A 23789-nucleotide genomic window follows, 5' to 3' on the forward strand; every position below is an offset into this window, starting at 1 on the left:
CACACACACACAGCTGAAGGATGCTGCTTAGAGTGGTTATGTAGACTTAATTCTCCAGCAAAGTAGCAGATTTTGAGTGGTCGTACCAAAATTTTTTATGTTAACTTAAAACTCAAATGAAAATAGCTTTTTATATACGTATTTATTTTGTTTCCTTGTTAAAAAGAATGCAGCTTGGGCTGATTTTTGATAAAACTTGTACTTTTTTAACGAGGATTTGTTACTAACATGAGTAAAAAAAGGTTGTATTTAGTTGTAAAGACAGGCTGTTTAGCCTTTTTGTACAAAGAGCAGTATTCTGTTTACAGTTACTTGCTGTTTTATAAATAAACTGGATAAAACTCTTTGCCATGTAGACTTTTTGTCGTGCAAATTACGTGAGCTCTTGTTTCTCCTGCACGTGAAGACAAATAGAATAGAATCAGTTATCTTTCCATGTCATAATACATGGATAAAATCACCACGTCTCTTGAACACAACATCCCCTTATGTGAAGGGGAGAATAAGCTGAATTTCTGCCATAATTTCATGTGTTCTCTTTTTGATACTCCTTAGATGCAGTTATGCAGGGGGGGAATAGTCAAAATGATGATTGTGAAAGCTGTGAAACACTGGGCATGTTGTGTTTAAATGTACTAGAGAGAAGTAAACTACTCAGTTTAGGCTCAGTTTTCGTAAGACTTGGATGTGTTTTGTACTGGTATGGTTGATTAAATTTGTATTGTGTTTGAGGGGAGGGTTTGTGCCCAGGCAAATACAGCTTTCATGGAGATTCCTCATACCTCAGATAAACCAGCAGTATTAAAATGGATAGGGTCACAGTGTTACTGGCCTGTTATATGCTCCTGGAAGGAAAATGCATTAAGCAATACTAATAAAAGCCATACTTAAATCAATATGATGATAAAATTACACTTGAAATAAAACACGTGTAGTCTTAATACTGCTGCATCAACCCATCCTCTGAGGAGTCTTTATGGCTTGGTTCTTTGCCAAATTCTACTATTGTAAAGACAAGCCCTAAGGAGTACGTGTGTTTATGGGTTTTCTTTCTTTCTTTCTTCCTTTCTGTTTTTCTTCTTTTTAATCCAATAGAATCTTTCGTTTAACTCTTCTGTTTGCCTGTTGCTATAAATATTGTTCTGCTTAATTCTAGACGACCTCTTATGCAGCTGAGTACTAGTTTTATCTGTGCTCTGAGTTATCTGGCTACCTTTCAGTGACAGTGAGCTCCAGGTAGTGCAGCCTGCATCTCAGCCCAGGACAGACACATTTGCACTACATTTAAATAATTATTTAGTAAATGGACACCCAAACTTCTTCCGTGTATTACTAACTGAGCATGGCTTATATTTATTTCTTTGCATTCAAGATTAATTGTTAATCACATAATTTACAACCAAATACCTACAGTTTACCTATTGCACTTCTAACGTAAGTTCAAGTTCTTTGCACACAAGTCAGGAATCTCCGAATTAGGACACTCATCTTCTTTAATGTCTAATGTTAAATAGCCAAAACTTTGTAAGTAGAGCTAGAGACACAAGCCTCAATATAATCTCTCATGTTGATCATGACTGCTGATTTTACATGAACTAAGCTACTGAAGGCAGCATTTCCGTATTTAAATATACCCCCCACAGTAATAAACCTGATGAATGTTTATCTTGCCAAAGAAGGTTTAGCTGTAAAAACTCACATTTGTACATATATCAGGATGCAAGTCCCAATCACCAACATACCACTGTTATCTGCAGGGTTTGAGCGTATGAGACTGGGGTGAGACCAACCTGATGTCGTGGGTGTGTGGTAAGAGAATCGCTTCCTCCAGAGATACTCCCAGTGCAATCGGTGTCATACTCCCCTACCAGAGAATTTAACTGGGGTACAAGCACTGCTCTGAATTCACGGACCCTCTAGTTCCTCCCCAGGAGATGTTTTTATTCATGCTTCTCAAAAAACAGCAAGCGTGCTGATAGTTGCTTGAAAATTTGTCAATTATTATCTGCTGTTACGTCACCTTTGAATTCATAAGCATCCCTTTGCATATTATTCCTAATTACTCTATAGAGGGTTCTTTGTTTCCTTCTGGAAAAATACCCCCAGGTAAGTAGTGATATATAAAGTAGACTATTTATGAATAAGAAAAATAAGATAAATTTAGAAATTGATGCTAATAATAATTTAAAGCATGTGAGTGTTAAGTGCATGTGAAAAGTCACACGGTCAGTATGATAAACCAGATAAATAGTTCTTTGAGAACTGAGTTAAGATAGAATGAGTAAGGCTTAAAGTGTATTTTCCCCAGCCCCAAAACAAAGTACAGTCTCCTGAACAGCTTGTTTGGGTACAAAATAAGCTCACCTCTCAAAAATCCAATAAATGACTTTATTAAATATATTCTTTTCCTCTAAAATATAAATATTCACTATACTCTTAAAAATGTGGAGCAGGTCCATATTTCATGTGTCTATCCCATCCAAATATGAATCAGTTCAAAATCTGAAAATGAAGAAATAGCATCTGTAATTGTCATATTTTTTCTATAAATATATATATGAACTTTCTTTGCAAACTGTTTAGTTATTCACTTATACTTCATATAGTACTGAGCACCTTAGATTACATACTGTGTAATTTAAATGTTTGTACTAATATAGGAATTTGTAGTATTTACAATGCACGTACATGGTCAGTCTAACATTCCAGTGATTTTTAAGTGTTAGAAGAATAAGGAAATAGTGCAGCACAGTTTACAAATGTATTTAACCTACCCCACAGAACATTAGTTGTCACTTCTGGAACGTTTATAGGAATCTGGGTCCAACGTTTTTAAGTTGTACTTTGGAACATTAATAAAATACTTTGCCCATCAATGAAATACTTTGCCCCAAAATGCATTTTTAAAAACCACCCACACCACCTCACAGCGTGGTGATCTGTGAGCCTGGGCTCCAAAACCTGCTCCCACCATGTCCCGAGCCCAGGAGCTGCCACAGCAAAGGACACCAGGTTCATGCTGCAGAAGGTCATGCGAATGGCAGCGGTAGCTACGTGAGAAATGTACATTTTGGAAATTATGGGTAAGTTCTTTTTACACAGCTCTTAACTTGTGAGTTTACACAGGAAATTAAATTTCAACAGCAAGTACCATGACAATAAAAAACGGAAGCTCCCAGATCCATAAATCACCTTTCTGACTCCTTTTGGGGACTGAAGGGAGGTGGGACTGGGACTGCTACTCCAAAATCAATTTAGCTTCTTTCATAAGCTGATAATTTTCAGAATCATGAATTCAGTCTATCACCTTAAATTTTTAATTAATTTTCACAATTAAGATACCTATGATGCGAAATTAATTCCTACAGTGTGAATAAATGGTATGACTAATAATTAACTCTCAAGACTCGGCATAAAAACATCATGGAACCATCCTGTGCTCTTCATTTTCTTTGCCAGCCCCGTGCCATTAACTCGGCGCTTTCCCGGCTTTCTCCGCTACGGAAGCGCTGTGCTCCTACAAGGAAACTTCTAGGAACTGCTGCTCTGTAACTTTCTATGCAGTTCCTGTCCTTCCATGTGTGAATACAGAGCAAAATTTAAAACAAACAGAAAAGCACTACACGAAGCAATTCTGTGTGCACCTTACAGCAATAGCCGTGCAGACCATATTCTTTCTTCCTCCTCAACCACCTTATGCCAATTCAGTATTTCCAGGGGCAGTTTGTGCCATCTTTGATGGTGAGGGCAGTTCCCAGCCTTGCTGCCCGCTCTGTCCCTGCTCTGTGAACCTCTGCCTGGGTGATTCCCACATGGTGACTTAAAATAATAAAGTATGGTGCAAAATGGGAAATAGTAAGTTATGGCTACAGGGCTCAACATCTTAACCATGTGTTACCAGCAAGGAATGTGTCTAGACTTACACCTGACTGCACTGCAAGTCATCTTAAGCTAAATAAGTGAAGTCTTTCTTAATGAATTCCTTAATGTAGCTGATTTAACAGCAGGAAAAAGATCTAAGCTCCAAGATGCTCTTGCAGGAGCAGTTTCCTACTAAGGCAGCAAAGCCTGTGTCCTGCCCTTGCGCATCTCCTTGGTGGTGGAGCCCCTTGAGTCACTTTTCTGTTCTGACTCAGTCAAGATCATGTGACTGACAGCTACGTTACAAGCAGGAGCAGCAGAGCTGAGGAGCGGTGGGAGGAGGAGGCCAGGCAGCGCTGAGCCCGGCCTTCTCTTGAAAACACTGCAATGGAAACGTGCTCTGAGACGCTTCAAAACGACTTCTCTGCCTTCTAACTGAGCCTGGGACTTTGGGCAGCTGAAGCTCAGTCATTTGAACCCTGTGGAAAGGGGCTATGAAAAACACATCCTGTGGGCTTGTCAGTGAAGGATGAGCCCAGCCGGCCCTGCCGTGCTCTGCTCTCGGGGGCAGACTGGCTCTCCTTACATCCCTATGGCTGCTGCTTCGGGCTCATCTCAAGGAAAGTGCACAAGATGTCCTAGCACTTCGTCTGAACATACCCCTCAGCAAGGACCCATATGACTTTAGAGCCCCCTATTTGGAGCTGTGTTGTTGCAATCTCTGCTGGGTAGTTGAGCAACAGGTTCCAATTCTCCCACCTCCAAGAAAAGTTTATTTAAATGGTGAGCAGGTTAGAACAGAAAAACAAATACATGAGTTTTTGGTGGTGGGACAATCTTGTTTATAGAACTTCTCAAGCATCCTTGAACTTGCATTACAACCAAGTGCCCACTCCTATCTGCTTAGCCCTTATTCTATATAAACAAATACATTGAAATAGGCACAATTTATGATTCTTAAACTTTTACACATCTAGTAAGTACTACCCTCTTCTGCTGTCCAGGATGGCATTTTAAAACCCTGTTATTTACAATGAAACTCACTGTTTTCCTTTTCATGTCATCTCTTTAGCTGATCAAAATGAAAGCTGGGCCTTGGGAGACTGCCAGAAATGGCCAGGGCCCAGCACCGAACCCCAGTCTCGTGTACACTGCTGGCTGATGCACGTTTCCAGCCATGATGGCACTTCCAATGATTGCCATGGTTGCTCCATATTCCTTGGGAGAAACAGGCCTGTCCCTCTTATGCCACCAAACCAAGCCTTGTGATCTTCGCTGACAGGAAGGAATGAATGATGAACACAATCGGCTTTGGGCAGGAATGAAGGTCCAGTTGCTGGAATTGGAAAAGAGATCAGGTTGAGAATAATTAAATAAGATTATGGCTCTCATAAATAATCATTTACTGAGTTTATACTTGACTGCTGTCTGATATTTTCAATAAACTTCTACTAATAAGAAACCTTTATCACAACTGCCATAGTGTCTCATATATACATGTGTCTGTAAATTTTTAAGCAACTGGAAGTAGGTAATAAGCATGTTGAGAACCCACGAGATGCTGGAGCCTCAGGGCTTGTGTCCACCTGGGCAAGCAGCAGGACACGGGGAGTTGGATGCTGCTGCACTCTTCCAAGAAGCTCAACCCCTACATCTTTGCAAGCTCTGCTTGAGAACAAGAAGGGTTGGGGAACTGCTTTGTCCACCACCCAGTTCTTATCCTTACGCATCTGATTTTGGCCACTGTTGAAGACAAGGTATTGCACCTTCATCTGATTCAACATGGTTGTTCTTGGCTCACAGATCTGCAGGAGTGAGACTGCACTGAGACTTCTTATTCTCCTCCCGTGGCCACAGCTCAGTCCCACCACGTGCTTAGCAAGTGTGAGAATCGTGTCAGTGGGGGCAGTAGGTTCAAGAGTAGGACAACATCCAAACAAACCAGATTGGTCTTTCACCAGTTGTGTCAATGTTATCAAGAGCTAACTAGTTCCATTCAGAAGCACACGAGCAGCCTTCACAATAAGCAGTTTGCAAAGAATGTTACCAAGGGCAATATGAAAAATTAAACACCCAGAGCACTCAGAAACTACTGAAAAAATGGCAGGAAAGACTCCACTCGCATGCATGATTGATGGTATCTAATCTGCTCATATGAAAAGCACCTTATTTCTGGTGTTGTGAGAGCTAACTTAGAGACCTAGGGAGACAAGCTGCACTCCGTCTGTAGTCCTCACATCTCATTCCTAAGTATTCTGTCCTTCTACTCACAAATATTTTAAGAGATGTGGATACGATTTTAACATCTTGCCATATAAGGACACAGTTTATTCTTAAATATAAGAACTCTTTCACCCCTCCTTACATCATTTTATCATTTCATCTCCACTTTTAGTTGGACTCTTTTTAAAGTGAGCTCACTACCACGTGCAAGGAAGCATGGCATCTAAATACTGGCAGTGGCATCTATACTGGCCAGCTCTTATTGGTGCTTTTGCATCTTACAATCTTAAGGCCCTGCAGAGAGATGGTAGTTTTGCTTCCCTCTTGCTAAATGCAGTACTTACAATTTCTCCATCCTTTCCTCCGAAGTCTAAATAAAGCATCCTGATCCCATCATCTGAGGACATTTTTAGTTTTTCGTAGGGATATTGTGCAATTGTCTTAGAGAAGGCACCATCTTGTGGTTCAGTTGTAAGAGAGAATCCATGTTCATAATGGATGGTCAAACGGCACTCCTGGCTTTTATATGTGCAAGCTGAAAAAGAAAACAAAATTTCCAATGTAACATTCTTCAAAGTGACAAATCACATTTGGCAGTGGTACCACATGTTAATAAGGAGATCTGTTTTCACCATAATAGTGGGAAAAAAAAAGTCTTTCTGAGGTGTCTACATCTAGGTGCTGATGCAAAAACAACCTGATGACATTTAAGAAGACTCAATCTGGCATTTTCTCCTTCCAAACCTTGACAAAGTCACAGCCACTCTTCCTGCTAAGCGTAACGCAGCCAAACCCAATAAACGTAACACAAAATGCATGGCAAAAAATAGAAGCTGTAAAGGGTATCCCTGAAGAAATTTGACAAAGATGAAGACACTCCTGAGTCCTCATTAGTGTCAAGGTAATTGAAAAAAGGCCCAGCTAATTGTATATAATAGCTATTGCAGCAGCAGGTCAGCATCTCTCCCTTAGCTCAGAAACACAACACCTGATTCATGTTAAGGAGAAGAGTTTAGGTGCACACAGCACAAATTCTCTTTTCCCTTTTACATTTGATCACCTTTGATAACTAAGCTTTCTACCTAAAAGTTTCCCTGAAAGCCTTCATATCCTTATTATTCTGAAATAATATTCTGAATATTCATATTCCATATTTTCAGAATATTAATTCTGAAAGCCTCAATATTCACTTATTTCCAGCAGCACCCGAGCAGGCTGGTGACTGTCACACACCCAAGCCAGGGACACAGAAATGAAGCCCTCATTTTTAAACCATCCTCTGCGAGGCTCAGTCCACAGCCCCTCTCAGCACGTGCCCGACGGTGCCCATCCATCCATCCATCCATCCATCCATCCATCCATCCATCTTCTGCACAACTCCATCTCAACCATGGTAAGAGGAGCGTGGGGCTCAAATACTGATTTCCAGCTCGTGTTCCACATCAAATACCTTCCTCCTTTTCTTGACTGATCTTTTCCTGACCAACTGGCCCAAGCACAAACGGAATCAGAGGCTTTCGTTTTTGCAACCTTGTTAACCTGTGCTTGGTTTCTGCAAGGTGGCACTGTTCACCAGAGGAAATGGCAAGGGGCTGCAGCTACAAGATCACTTATACGCTGGACACAGATGTAAGATGACGGAGCCAAGAAGGCATCTTGCTTTTATTCCAGTGGGTTTTGCATGAAGGAAACACTGAGAAGGGACACTGCCACCGGTACTCAGGGATCCCTGGAAATATCTTGTGGGGGAAATGACCAGGTGTCAGGATGCGGCTGTGACACTGGTTTGCAATTCTCTTCACTCTTTTGAAGTGTGCAGATCTAGCTGAGTAACTGACCAACTCACACTCATGAACATGTAGAATATACGGCTTGTCCTCCTCTGCTTATTCTCTTTGCAAAAAAAAAAAAAAACTCCCATCAGTCTCTCAGGTTGTGATAAAAATGCTCTTTTCTGCAGGTTTCTGGACACCCGCAGGCAGCTGCTCCTTTCTACACCTGGCAAGCCCTTCCCCAGTCCTACACAGCTGCACCGGGCTGGTGACAAACGTGTGTCTGAAACAGCATGAGGGAAACCAGACGAAATATCAGAATGCCCACACTGGTGGCCTGGTTTCATGGCACTGGCCAGAGGTGCCACACAAGCTGGAGCTGGTGGGAAAGCAGGGAAGTGGTATTTTCAACACACGACCTCTAAGTGTTTGTTTTTGAAATGAGCTCTCTCTAGCAGAAATAGTTGAACATCCCAGACTGTGAACTAATGACTGGTGACGTCCAGTCTGTATAACAGAGAAGGCACAAGGACAAAGCCCAGCAAGGACATGCGCAGAAGGGACCCGCCGCGTGTTACTCACATGTTGTGATTTCCGTGATGAGCTCTGCAGAATTATGGCAGCCCTGTACCACGCTCCTCGTCCACAGTGAGAGGTCTCTGCTCGTCTCCGTCCGGAAAAGGTGCGTCTCGATCCCCTGCCTTGTACCCGTCCGGGTTGCGAAAGACAAATCCACTCCCGACTGCGGCGAGCCCTTTCCTGGGCCGGAATGGACCAACCTGCGGATGTGAAATCGAATTTGAACTCATCATGAATCATAACACCAACAAAAGCTGGTTGCTTAAGCTGTTGGTAGTCTTAAATACAGCGTTTTCATGCAACGAAGGTAATTTCGTGCTGGAACAATTTCCACCGTGCATTAAGGCTTCGCTTTACCCCCCAAAGCGCAGAAATAGCAGCAGGGCAAGTGCCTGCTGTGCCGGCAGGTCGAGGGCAGAGATGGGCAACTCGGACGCAAACGTTGGCTTGGAGAAAGCAGCCAAACGCCTCCGTTGAGCAGCAACCTGCCCTCGCACGGAGCACAGGCTTCTGCAGGAGCCTCTGCAATAAAGGCTGTCGAATAAAGGAGCAACTCCCATAAAGGTACAAGTTCTGTAAAATATGCAGACGCCAAGGACTGTCTTGTGCACACTTTGCCAAACGTAACTGTAAAATGCAGAATACTGCAGCTATCTGTAATCCTGAACCTCTGCCACAACTTGCTGCCATTATTTATATATTTTGCCTGGCATGAACAACTGATTTCCTGTGACCAAGAAAGGTTTGTTCCTCTGGGCTAACACTAACTGCCCAGACTGTAACACAAGTGTAAAATCAACACTGCATAATACTTAATTTCTCTTTAATCCCTTTAAAATATTCCTTTTTCTTTTTTTTCCTATGGCCATGTGGGACACTGAATACAGAGGCCACTCAGAGACACTGCTCAGGTCCCACTGGAAAGTATCACGCAGAGGAGCTTTTCATTTTGAGATCCAGGTGCTTCACCTCAAGAGGGAGGCGCAAAGTGAAACCAGGGAAATTCTTCCAGAAATCTTATTTTGCATCCCTTGTTTGCCTTTCTCTAAGCAATCCATATACTTTACTTGATATTATAAAACAAACATATAACATAGTAGTAGAACACATTCTGAAGCATCAAACATTTGATTATACGAATAATCTACTGAACACAGATTCACCCTCAAATTATTTTTTCCATCGGGAAGAACAGCTGCCTTTTGGCTGCCACCAAAGAAGTTTGCCATCAGAGAAGTTTTAATAGGGAGAAGAGAAAAAGGAAAAACAAACAAAATAATAACCCAACAAAATAACTAATGTATCTAATGGGTACAAGTGAAAGGATTCTCAAGTTTTGGTAAATCCACAGTCCCGTGCGCTGTTGAATTTACATAAAAGTTGTTTTCTCCTGAAGCACATGCAGATACTAGAAAAGGCAGAAAGTAAGTAGCCTCTGGACTTCACCGTGGGCTCCCTCGTGCAACACGCACATGGCCGGCGCCGTGAGCACGAGGAGCCCGTGCGCCCTGCCCAGAGCACGGCCCGGCGCTGTGGTTAATATCCAAGCGCCGCGGCCGTCCCTGAAGGTTACGCCGATATCCCCAGGATAATGAAATATCTCTGCAGCAGCACAGGAGCCCCAGGCGCTTTTCCCTGGAGCCCGCGAGAGGGCAGGAGACAGTCGCTGATGGAGAAGTCCCTTCGTGCAGCATCGAGGTGCAGGCAGGAGCTGTAAAACACAACTTTTTGCAGGCTCCAGAGGGCCAAGAATGCACTTCTGGTCTTCTCTAATTTCCCCATCATGTCTCTGTGTTTTGGGGAGCTTTCTGGTATTATTTTTTATAAATGCATAACAGCAAGAAGCATGTGGCACAACTGAAAGTGCTGGTGCTGAGTGAGACTTGCTGGGAGCTGCTTTTTTTCTAATACAATGAAAGGAGTTTCAAACATTTACTTCAACACCGCAAAATCTAACGACCTCTTTGAGCAGGACAGTGAAACCAGCCCTGACATTCAAGCAAGTGCTCAGCTGCTCATTTGAGATTGATCTCAGAGGAGGCTGTGATACAAGTTCACCAGCATTCAGCAGCTCTGCCCAGGAAAAAGCCACTATAATCTGATGTTTCTTACACTCAAATCGCTCCTTGCCCCTGACTTAGCACTTGAAGCCCATCCCAGAGCAGCTGTATTCTTTGGAAATCTTTGCACTCCCAGTTACTCTGCTGAGCTCTGCTCTGGAGACAACTACACTGCCAGACTGTGGAGGGACAGCAGGGACCCTCCTGCACCACATTATGGACCTGCACAGTCGTCCCTGGAGGCACAAATACTTTGCCTCTCTACGTATTTGCACAGAGGATGAATCAACAGCCAAACTCCGTTTTGTGCAGTGCAACTGCAGGAGGGCTGCACAGGTTTCAAGCACTATTCCTGCAGCTGGTTTGCTGCGTATTCAGAAAGTCCTGCAACAGCAATTTGTGAATATTTGTAGCAGCAGATGAGTTGGAATTACCTTGATAACTGTAACAGACAATCCAGTGCTTACAATTACCAAATGGTTGCACGTGATATTGGAATTAAGTATTAGACAGCTTTAAACACCTCTTTGGACACAACCCTCAACTTAGCACAAAAGCAACTTGGAGATACCTCATCTTCAGTCAAACTGCAATGTGATGCTTCTTTTTTCATCTGGCATGATAGATAATGCAATTTGTACTAGCATTCTTAAATTTTACTGCACTACATAAATACCAAAGATGTAATTATTTAAGCCCCATTCCCATGTTATAAGGAGACACTGTTATTCTTCCTTCAGGCATAAGGAAAAACTGAAACAGAGATTATGGCAAAAAGGTCCCTGGAGTCAGGGCTACAAGCCAGTTGCTCTGCCTCCTGATGTAGAGATTTAAAGGAGCAACTTAACTCTTCTGATCTCAGTTTTATGTGAGCTATTGCTTATATCCCACACAAAGGTTAGGAATACTGTCTGGAAAATAATTTTAGGTCTTAATAGTATCCATAGGTTGAAGGCAAGCTCATCAAAAAAGAGGGCACGTTGAAATTCTCCTGCTAAAACACACTGTAGGAAGATTATAACCCTTCCACTACTTTCCAATTTTCTCTGCTCATTAAGTCTTGGGTAGATTAAGCATGACTCTGTACAGTGTTTGGCACACAAGTTTCCAGATTCAGCAGCTTTTCAAATATGCATTAGCTAAGCAAAAATGTTTTCCCAAGGACTCATAAAAATCTGAAAGATGGGAGCAGCCAAGATTACAACATGTGGTCTGCAAGCTTTCCAGGTGAAAAGTTCTAAATTGCACTGATCAATGCACAAGGGGGATTAAGAAACATGTCATGAGAAGGATAATCTCTGACCAAGTACCAGCACAGCAGTCAATACCAACAGCAAAGCCTGTGTATTCTTGGGCATAATTACTCAGTCTGGCATGTCCTAAAATTTAGTAGTCTGCAGGGTTTTAACGAAAACAACCCAAAACAGTAAGTGTGATGACTTAGGGAATCCATCAGTTTATATATCCTGATCACCACAGGAATTCATTATTTATCTGTACGTACCAGACCGCAAATTCCATTCCAAATGTCAAGTTTGGTCTATCATCTGTTGTCTATGCACCTGCATGTCAAATTCATGGTGATATTCATTAAAAAAAAACACAGAAAGGGGTCTGGAAAGGTTCACAAGAGGTCATCTTGTGCATCCCTCTGCCACAAATGCATCCCATTTTGTCCTATTTTATCCCCAGTGGACCTGGAGGACATGTGCCTGTCCTCCTTGTGCCTTATCTTTTGCATACTTGAAAACTAGCCCACAGACTTCTCAAGATTAAACAATTAAAGTTTCTTAAATACCATCCCATTGATAGTTTTCTAGTCCTACCACTTGTATTGCTTTTTTTCTGCACCTTCTGCAAGAAGCTGGCCTCTTTTTGGAGGTGCAGTGTCTCAGAGGAACGTGGTGTATCAACTGAGGTCTTACTAGTGCTTTGCGGGCTGGTTAGATCACTACATCCATCCCACAGGCAGTACTTAACATTACAGTCCAAGATGATTGCCTTCATTTTCCCTTCTCAACGCTGCTGATTTATGCTGTTTCACCATAACGCCTAGATACCTCCTGGCAGATCTACTTTCCCTGCCATTTTCCACGCAAAACCAAGGGATCTGATTATTCCCAAGTGGTGAACTTTGCATTTGTCCTCACTTAACTGCAGCCCATGTGCTTTTACGGGCTGTCTTTCAAACCTGTAAAGACCCTTCAGCAGTCCAACAGCAGTATCAAGCAATTTGTCATTCTCTTCCATCTTGAAGGCTAATGCTCCTCAATTCACACTGAAATCCCGTTCGACACAGAAATAACTATCACTCCAGGGCAAACCAGTATGCTCCCGAATCTGCATGTGATTGATAAAAATAACTAATCAAACAACCACCTAAGTAGGAGATTATTTGGTGAGGTTAATCAGTGGTCACAGACAAACTGGGCTGGCAATGCCCACCAAGAGCTGCTTCTGCACACTGAGATGTGTGACTCTGCAGGTGGGAAGGGGAAGGGTGCACGGGCTGGGGAGCTTGAACCAAGTGAGAGCTGTTAAAAAGAATAAACAGGCTGAGAAAGACCCAGGTGTTTCCCAAGCAAAGTATACCTGGTCTGACCACCGCGGAGTAGTAAACAAGGTGGTGTGGTCTGTTCAGGAAAGGACCTCCAGCTGCGTGTGCGGGATCACCTTGAGCCACATGCAACCCTGCACGTGTGCGGCAGGCAGGGAACCACGTGTTTTCAGTCTTATTTTCTCAGGGTGAGGAACACCCTGCTCCTGGCAGGAGGCCGACCCACCACTTACCATTCTCCTCACTGCCTGGCTCGGCCTAAAAAGCACTTACGAAGGAAAAGTTCCCCCATGAAATTGCCCAAAGATATCTGCACTTACTGTCATTTATCCCTCCCGACACGCTTTGCTTCCCAACATGCCTAAGTCACATTTTCTAAAGACATGTATGTCCCAGCACAAGGTGTCCTGCACCGCAGCAGAGCTGCACTGGGTCTGAGATGTGCTGCTTTGCCACAGCACAGCCAGGTAGGGTGACCCTGTTGAGTTGCCTTTTACGACATGCCAAAATTAGTTAAATGACCTCATGCTTGAGACAAACTAGAGGGAATTCAGAGTGTTATCAGCTGACAAGAGGGTTAGTACGTTAGGACACCGCAAACTCCCGTTGTGTCGAAGCTGCAGTTATCAGAGCCACCACTTAGAAGAGCAGGACTTTGGTCCATTACAACTAATGCCCTGAAGCACTGGGGAGGAGCTGCATCTACTACAGGCAACAAAATTTATCTTGGAGGCAAAAGGAATGTGGCCAGATCAGCACGACCGGTGTGCTCCAAAGCACTGTGTGGAGGGCCCGAGGGGCTGCCCCAGGTCCTCAGGGTGCAGCAAGCAAAGCAGTGCCAAGTGCTCCCCAGTCCGGCCACCGGACCTCATGGCCTGGGGTGATGGTTGCTGCCACCTGGGACAGCTTGGCCTGGCACTCTCTCCTGGTTCCACAAAAATCACCATCTTCTGCAGTCACCACGGGGCAGCCATTGTGTCAAGGCCTAGTGACGTGTGTGGCCAGCACCTCTGCAGTGTCTTGCATTTTCAGGAGGGATTTTGCACTGGATTTCTCTGCCCTAACCACCACTTGAAAGCTCACCAGGGCCCTGCAAAGCATGGGACAGTCTCCTTATTTTACGCTAAGGCAGGGCGAGCCAGAACCCAGTCTCCTAGGGAGACTGAGAGCTCTATCACGGGGAGCTTGATCGAGACTAAATGACTATTAGTGCAATTTACTGTGTTTAATTTTAATTGAATGATTTACTAGCAAAATCTCAGCTCATTTGGGAAGAGAAAAAAGAGAGTGAGAACGAAAATTAATTAATGAGAGGGCAATAAGAGCACCACGACTTTTGGCCACGTGCTACCAGGCCTCCCTAATGGGAACCATTGAAAACAGCACAAGAGAGGCCTGTGGGAAGGCCCAAACAATGAAGCACCAGCTCTTTCTCAAGCCCTTTGACCATACTGGCAGGAAAATGTCATTAAGATGCATGGCAAGAACCACAGGCAGTTTTCAGTGTATAAAGGCAACTATGGGAAAGCTCTCTCTGCATGGCATCTGATGGATACCTTTAAAATAACATATTCAAGACTGCAACTTTCAAACTCACCATTTTAAGCTAAAATGGTCAGACACCAGCTGCTTAGAGATGGAAATGAACTGTCTCTATCTTACGCCCAAGCCTCCAGAGGCTCCTATCATCGGTGGTGCACAACACTTGGTGTAGTAGTATCAGAACAGCCAGAGTTTCTTAAACTTGGGGCAGTTATTTCATATTTTTCAGCCTGGAAAAGTAGCTCTGCTCTGAGTGAGTGCAACTGCCAAGCTGTCAGGTCTGCACACAGAGATAGAAATCTCATGAGATCAAGTGCTTATTTTTTTTTAGTGCATCTCTTTCCAGACCTGGGCCAAACTGCCACCTTCATAATCTTTCTGGTCTAATTTTGGCAATTAGTCTTGGCCAGAATATGGGCCTGGGGAGGGAGTGAGAAGGAACAACTAGGCTGAACACATCAGCCCATTTAACTTGAATGTAGTTCTTTCTTAAACCATGACGTTTCAAGCACGATACAAAGCTATGCACCAGCTATTTCTGATCTCAGCTGATTAAGCCATTATCAGTGTTCCTTAAGTGGCTGTGACAAAGAAGCAAAGATACCTGGTTGCAAGCAGAGGGTAGGTGTGCAGAGGGCTGAACCAAGCTTCCTTCATTCGTGGCATGCTCTCATATATTAAAAGGTCTTTCTCAGTCAAGACAACCAGCACGGGCTTCCAGTGCTTCTCGTTCTCTCCTGGCACCTGAAAAAGATTAAATTTTCAGTGAAACAAGAGACAAAGCCAGCCAGCCTCATCCTGCAAAGCATGTCCGCATGCACATTCGGTCTTGTTTGATCATGAACAAACTAGGAGTTTTATTGCTTTGGTTTTCTGATTTCTACTGCCTGGATTCATAAGCAGATGCAGCAGAAATGGGGCAAAGAAATCTGTTTCTCACATGAGCACTATCCTTCTCCAAGCCTCCTTTGCAGCTTTTGCTCACTACAGGCTGTTCCATAAAGGCAGCAGTGGAAGAAAACAGCCACAGGGCTGGCTGCTATTTAGGTGTGGTATGGACGAAAGAACCTATGAAAGAATCTCTGCCTTCCATGTGTATTTATAATGTGTAGCATTCGTATGTGGCCGTCGGATACACCTGAGTGCCTGACGCTTTGTGAGCAAAAGGCTACATCAGCTCTAATAAAGAAGAGAGACAGTGAAACATCATGTGTTTCGGAGTCGGTGGGTTTGCCTTTTTTCCTCAGCAGCTCATGTTTTCATTGCTCCTCTTTCCTTTACACCATTCTTGCTTGCCAACAGCTTTACAAGTGTCAAATCCAAACTAAACACAGGACTGATCTGTAGCATAGACTCAGATCTCTCAGAATTAGCAGACTTTGCACCTCTTTTCAAATCCCTCTGAAGAAGATGTCTAAAACATGGGACATCTATTAGGCGGAGAATCTGGATGTAGAAACATATTTTGTATTTTAGGCATGTTGTACTCCACATGGCTACACCATTACATTTACAGACATTAAACATGGAACGTGATTTTCATTACTGTTCTCTGGCATCATGGAAGAGCCTTAAAAATAGATGGGAATATGAAAAAGGTCTTAGTTAAAAGTAAGATCTTGACTATTGGAGACAATTTCATTATTTTCGTTTTCTTCCACAGAAAGAATAAGAAACCACATTATGCAATAACATTTTCATGACCATGATTTCAAAATGGTATTAAATGGGGTTTTAAATGGCATTAAGTAAATTCTGAGATTCATCAGACAGTCTAGCTGTGTACATGACTGCTTACCTGAAAGCTTTGCCAGAACAGAATTGATATACACAATTTTCTTGTGGTGACAGTTTCTTGATATGTAACCTCTCATTTTCAAATAGAGCAGAACAGGGCAGCTGCTTAATTAACCTACCCGTTGATACAGTTCAGGAAGAATGTAAAATCCAAAGTTTTCCCAGACCCCACGTACCGCAAAAACATCACTGCAAAGTGCCCTTAACTGGTTAATACCACAGTTATTAACCACAATAGATACCACAGCTCTTAGCATAGGGATAGAGAAGTAAATGCTACAGTAATCTTAACATTTAATTTCTGTGCACTTGCCTTTTTTCTTTAAAAATAGGGATTTTAAGTATCTTGTTTTCAGCTTTTTAAAAATGAGAATATAAACATAAAGCCTATCACCGGATCGAAAACCAGGATCTTCCGATACACAGGGCAGTGCAATAAGCAGGCACAGCACGGGATGTTACTCTATTTTTCTGTTCCGTGACCACGAGCAACGCAGGGACAGCGGGAAGCCGTTCAAGCCTTTGTGCAGGACTGCACACAATGCATCCTGCTTTAGCCATGTGCTCTCTTATTATGTGGCCAGGTAGCTGCTCCAAAAACTTTGGGGAACACTATTCCCCAAAGCCTGCACAGGAAGGGACCATGAAGCAGCCGTGTCTCATCCTAATGGGCTTTTCATTGGCTCTGCCTGGGGGTACCCTATGCAACCTCTCCTGTTTGCAAGATGCACAGTGGGGAGAGGGGACCACGGCGTTTGCCCGCATGCTGCTGAGAAGCCCTACCTAGGAGAAGGGGCTCTGCAATACGCACACATTTTACTGCATCTTTTGGACCTCTGCCTGGCCAATAGCTGCCTCATTGGTGAGGAATGCTGGCATAAGCAGTCCTGCTTCTATTTCAAACCTGAAGAAGGATGTGTGTGCCTCAAAGCTTGCCTGTTTTTTTTTTCCAGCTGTAACAGCTGATCTAATAAAAGATACTGCCTTTCCATAAAAACCTTCAATTGCATTACTATTCACCGATTTCAGCGGGTTTGGGATCACGCCGTTGCAGTCGATGCAGTGCTGTTTCAGACCAGTCAGCACTCAGCTAAGCTGTCACAGAGAACGTATTGTACCCTAAAATGACAATAGCGAATTCTACAAAGCAAGAACAGGGTCTGCAAATCCAGCATTAGCCTATACGGCACATCTTGAACAAATTAGTACAGGAAATTAATCTGGATCAAGCAACAGTGGCATACCAAACATGATTAAAATACCAAATTATGATACAGTAGCAAAAAGCAAGCTATTGGCAGCTAAGTGAATGAGTTGCTCAAATATTAAAGGATTAAAATCTGACATATCATAAACATAACATATTTCTCTAAGAGTATACGTAAATGTAATTTGAGGTATATTTTAAAGGTACTGTTTTGTATGCAAGTTAGGGCCAGCTTCTCAATCAGAATTGCAGAGTTCTGGCACTTGTACTGCTGTCTCTTCACTTCCCAAGTAGACACATATAATTCAAAGTGCATTTGTCTGTGTTGCAGACAAATAAAATCAGAACTATCATAAAAAGATTCTCAAATTCAAGCCCTTTTCAAAATCAAAGCATTGGATCAAATCAAATCAAGGTGAAGATAGCTACAGAAAAGAAAACTCTTTGGCTCATCTCAGCTGACTTCACTGGGGATTTGAACCAGATGATCTCCCCTACAACCTGTATTGTTCATTAAGTATATGAAATTCTGGAAAGAAATAAGAGTAGAAATCCATATTGAGATCGGAAATTTGTGATTTAGACCAACCCTTTGTCAGGGTTGGCTGCACAGTATCCCCCCACATGCAGCTTTTTGTGCATATGTATAAATCTTGCACGAATACTGCACTAATGTAGTAATCACACAAATTGGTTATTGGCGTTCAAAGCATTGCAGACTGATTCGTAGGTGTCCTGTACCTTAAACCATTTATAGCAGAGTAAAATACGTGCAAAACGCTTAATCCTTCTGACTTAGTGGGGTTTAACACTCTACACTTCATTTGTAGCGGATTGCTTGCAAAAGGCAAGGAATGTAAGGAAAAGACAGCATCCCATGAACTCTACTCAGGGTACAATATGTCGTAAGTAACATATTTAACAACTGCATGAGAAATTTTTAAAACACAGATGCACTTTCTTCTGGTTACTTAGATACATGGAAATCTAATGTTGGAGGATTCAAAAATGGCAAATTATAATTAATGTATTTTAGGAATCTCTTTTGCCATGAAATAGGAGACTCTAACTTTCTGATTATGTCAGGAATATTCTCAGAGAGAAGAACAATATGGAAAGGAGCTGAAGAGGTGGTTAATGCACGATTTGTTCAGGACACTGATGGTTTTCCAGGTCGCAGGAGGTGGAAGGAACTCTACTGCTTTTTCAAATGTATTCTGAGGCTGTCTGGGTGAAACACCTTGTCTTGCATAACAGCTTCTTCACCCCATGAGCTGGAAGCCTGAAATTAATTGGTGGTAATTTATCATTGGTAGGTTAGCAAGGCTTTGTAAACAACAGAGGTCCAATCTTGAAAAGTTGCATTGCTGAGATAAATAATTTCTGTAGAAACCTGAATTACTTCTTTGACTTTTCACTCCACAGAAATTGGCAGGGGGGAGGACATCTCATCAACCCAGGGCTGAGGCAAGTGAGACTTGCCCAACCTCTAACACCCAAGGGCAGAAAAAAAGGCAAGTCAGACATTGCTTGCACAGGTCAAAACAGCTCCAGCTAGCACTGCACGCTGAAGGTTGATAAAGAGATAGTGGAAAGGCCAGCTATAGCTCAACTGACCTTCAAAGACAGTTTGTTTGGGAATAAACCTGTGCTGGAAGAGGTCACATTTTAAGTATCACTTATAAAAGTGGAACAGGGGAAGCAGAGAAAAAAAAAAAAAAAGGGGAAGAAAATACCATTAACCTTAGGCTTTTCTAAGCAGTTACAGTGAATGTAAAATCTGAAGAGTCAGAGAGAGCACAAAGTCACTTCATCAGTGCAAAAACCAAAGCAAAACTGCAGGTAATCACAACTACCTTCCAACAAGTATCTGTGTTTCACTCAACGATCTCTATCTTCCAACATGCTCACGCCACATGTTCGAGAGAAAAGTGAAGATGATATTAGGATACAACTTTCCATCTCCAGTACCCTTTTTGAGTTGGCATTGCTTACATAGGGGATGTCTGGACTCTTCAGATTGCATAGTGAGGGTGACGATATGTTATCTTCTGAAAATGTCTCAAGAACATGTAGGTATAAGGTTGGTGATAATTTTCTTAAGCTTCATAAGTATCTACATAAAATTCACAATTAAAATGAAGACTGTATGGTATGTCTAAGACAGAGCTCGAGTCTGGTAAAGATAAGCAGCTGTATTGTTCCCAAAATAATCACTGGTCTTCATGGTAAAATAATCCTAGCACTGAGGAAAAAGCACTGTACTTTCCTTGAAAATGGAGCAATCACCTTCCTCCAGTAAGCCAGCCTTGCCCTAGAAAATACAGGGAAGGGAACATGGCATGGTCCTGTATCTACCACTTACCTATATCTGCACACCAGGCTCAACACCATGAGAAAGGGGCTCATATCTGTGAACGGCTTTCAGTAGCGGCAAGAAAAAAAGGTGTGGAGATTTAGAGACTCTACTTAATTGTATAAGAACAGATATGGTCTGGGATTACATTTATTCAGAGGTAGGGAAAAACATTTTTTCCCACATTCCCACAATACCAGTAACATCCACCATTATCTGTTACACTTTCCAGATTCCTGTATCCTAGAGTTTTGCCATGGGCAGAGTTTTTTGTTCAAGGCACAGTAAAACATTTTATGAGGGAGTTTATCCTCATTAGTGGGCTAGAATAGTAATTATATGAGAGCAGAATCAATGTAAAGACATCACAATTTCAAATCACTGTCTCTAAAGAGTCTTTAATTTACAGCTGAATCTGACTCCAAGAAATCAAGTAGGTACTATATTAGGATAAACTAGGAATAATCTCCATTATCTCAAGACATACACGTTTTATCTTTCAGTTCAACAAAAATGCATTGATTTTTAATTAACATTGATTTTAATTATTGATTTTAATTAACCAGAACACTTGTCAACAGAGACAAATCAAATGTGAATGAGGGAGGCGGAGTTTTGATTTGAAAGCAACTTGCAGTTTTTAATGATGCCTCAAACAGATGTAAAATATCATTTGAAATGACTGCACATTGTCTGGTGAAGGACAGGTAATCATCAATGTCTATATTAGAACTAGAGTGACTGAAATCTGCCTGAGAAGATGAGTTGTGTCTTTTTCTGTCACATTGTCTTTTTCAATATGCAGTCTCAGAAATGATGACCCATCATGAGTTGTACCTATTCAAGACAGGTTTGACTACTTTACTCAAGGGTCATTATAAATCAGAAGTGCTGGAACAAAAAATAGTAGGACAGCCATACAGAGAGAACAAGATGTTTCTTTGTCATTGTTATTATGTTGTCTCAAGGACAGTCCAGAATACTCTGTTGTTTCAGACTACTGTGTCATTGATCAGTATTCAGTAATATTGACAGACCACAATGCGGTTAATGACATCAAGCAAATGAGTGAATTCACTACTTGCCTGGCTCAAAAATGTATTATCTTCAAAAACTATCGATTTATGTATCGATTTATGTTATACTTTATCAACTAGAATTTTGAACATGCTGAATATATAAGGAAAAAGTAGAAATACTGGGAGTCTTTTTATTAAAACAAAGCTTTAGACTAGAGCCCTTAATAATATGCCTGATTTTGAAAAAATGATAAGCAAGCATAAGTTGTTGTCAAATTTGCTAGAAATTCTACAGTGTGGAATCCAGATCTGCTTATTTAGATGCCTAAGTAAAGATCTAAGAACGCAAAGTTCATAGACTTATCTTTTTTTAAAAAAAAATATTTTTTATTTGCCTGGTTTACATTTCAAAGTTATTCAGTTATTTGAGACCATATCCTTTATTAAAATGAAAGTAAATAAAAGTCTGTATGTCTGCCAGTACATCAGACCTCCACAAATTATCTAAGACACTCACCAACTATATCTGCTTTCTTGCTGGGAAAGAAAAACTTCAAAAATTTAATTTCCATTAGAATTTGTTCATTAGAAAGTTTTCAAGGGCACTGATTTGGTGATTCTTTTTTTTTTGCCCAGAAGGCTAACTGAGCTCCAAGGGACCTCTGCCCACCAAAGAAGTTTCCAGATTGCTACTACATGATGGCAACCAGTATGGAGACCTGGGAGACCTGGGTAGGTCTTTGTGGTAATCTCAGCATCAGTGGAGCAGTGATGCCAGTAAAGTTAGGAAATGAACAGCTACTCCATTCCATACTACCCAATTCACTATCTTTCTTTCCTTTAGGAAGAAAAAAGTTGAGTTTCAAAATTTCAAAGCACTTCCACAATGAAAACACCACAGGCTCCCAGGAAGTCTATCCTAGTGCATAACTAACATGGGGAAATTACTTCTTGTGTTGGAGCATGTGGATGTTGGGGATGTTCCAAGGGCAGATGTTACATGTTTGGAGACAAATAGGAAACTTGTTCTTGTCTTTTTTTTATTATTTTTTTTCAGAATATCTCCTCAAAATGGTTATTATTGTAGCCCTCTTGGAAGCTGGAAGTAATTTTAGGAGATTAGTGGTCACAGAGGAAATAGGTAAATGACAAGAGTGTATGTGGGGAACTCCAGAGCTATATGGTAACTGTAGTCTGTCACTGGGTTCTGTAATTTCCTACTAATTAATAGCTACCGGCAGTATGTATACATCACATGAATAAATGCACACACATCCCTATTGTTGCAAAAATAAATGACAAGGGAGCTTTAATGAGTAACCATTAGCACCAACTCTTATCAGCCAAAGCTCCCGTGAACATGCTAAGTGGACTGAAAATCAGGGTCTGGGGTTTACTTGGGGTTTAAAATACATTTTGGATACTTACTGATCTGCTGAACTTCCATACTTGCATACTTTATGTGCAACCAGGAACCCCACAATGGAAATGAGAGCTCAGCTTTTCATAACATCTCCTGATTTCAGAAGATGGCGGGAGAAGAAATATCCCTAAGGTTTTTACCTTTTAATAAACTTACAATAAGCTACGAGGGTTGTATTTATGGTCAGGATGTGAGCTGTTTGTTACTTCTCATTCGGGTGGAGTTTCCAGCAGGATTTTGGGGAAGTGCCCTAGGATGCAGCATGCCACCAATGGTACTGACACCATGAGTTCCTGCAGCACCTATGCAGGCAGCACGTCCCCAGGCAGCACGTCCCCAGGCAGCACCTGGTGCTGCTTCTACCACAGGATCTGACAAGATGCCCAACAGCCCAGATGGTTACAGCAACAAATCTTCTAACTAATTTATTAGCCTTGACAAAAAAAGTATCAAATATGGAAGGGCACATGTTAATAGGAATGTTAATATGGATGTTCAGCACACCCATACTAGCAAGACAAGCATAAATAACCTGTTAGCTGGCAGTTACCTTTGCTGAGTTTTAAATTAGCCACCAGACCACATGCACTGAGTGCTGTGCTGTGTTACTTCAGCTGGATTACCAGAAGATATGCAATTAGGTTCATCAATCTCCAGAACAAATCCTACAAATATCTGAAAATTCTATGCTATAAACTATGCAATTTTGAATGCTAATGTTCTTTATCTGTTTTTAATCCGCGGTTCTTCATAGCTTTGCTATAACTACAGCATTTAATTACTCTGAGGACAATTCTATCGAGAACTGAACATTGCTTCTTAAGAAGCAGTTTAGAGGAATGGAGTAAAGTCATTTTCCAGAGCTGGTATAAACTCATTGCATCCTGGGGCTCAGATGAGGAACTAAGGTTAAGAATCATTCCTGAAATATTTAATTTTAATTTAATAAAACACAGAACTTCCTGGTGACAGTATTAGACTTTCATACTTCTTTACAAACAAGTCACATATCCAAAGCAAAATGCTTTTTGGCATGAGAGATATACAGTCTCATAATACAACTGATTTCATCAATGGAAGAATCTTCCCTGCTGTGGCTTAATAAATCACTCCAGCCAGCAAGTGCCAGCCACTTACAGTAAGAACTAGCTTAGAGTTGCAACACTAAAAGCAAGGGTAGACCTAGAATGACTTTTGTAGCTATCTCAAAGTGAAAACCCAAGTAGGACAAGCATATATGAAAATTATCAAAGCCTTAGTTTTATCCTCTGCATTACAAATATATTTTGAAATATATGAAATCAGTGAGAATTTTTACAAATTATTTGTTCCAGTTTTATTCCTACTGCCAAGGTAAGTATTTATCCTTTTATTTTTTACCCTCTTTCAGTCT

The 23789-nt window shown here is 41.7% G+C and overlaps 1 protein-coding gene across 1 annotated transcript in view; it reads right to left on the minus strand.

Annotated features, from left to right (window-relative positions):
• Positions 1-5070: 5070 nt before the first annotated feature.
• Positions 5071-23789, minus strand: part of SNTB1 (syntrophin beta 1) — a 100157-nt gene continuing 81438 nt past the window's right edge. Inside the window, exons 4-7 of the mRNA XM_088533288.1 lie at positions 15199-15338; positions 8439-8635; positions 6429-6619; positions 5071-5197 (exon numbers count right to left, since the gene is read on the minus strand). Of these exons, the coding sequence (XP_088389414.1) occupies positions 5105-5197; positions 6429-6619; positions 8439-8635; positions 15199-15338 (621 nt within the window). The 3' untranslated portion in view covers positions 5071-5104. The remainder of the gene's footprint in view (positions 5198-6428; positions 6620-8438; positions 8636-15198; positions 15339-23789) is intronic.

The sequence above is a fragment of the Tinamus guttatus genome, unplaced genomic scaffold (genome assembly GCF_059628265.1).
Source record: "Tinamus guttatus ecotype Peru unplaced genomic scaffold, ASM5962826v1 Tinamus_guttatus_pri_ptg000492l, whole genome shotgun sequence".
NCBI classification, from domain to species: domain Eukaryota; kingdom Metazoa; phylum Chordata; class Aves; order Tinamiformes; family Tinamidae; genus Tinamus; species Tinamus guttatus.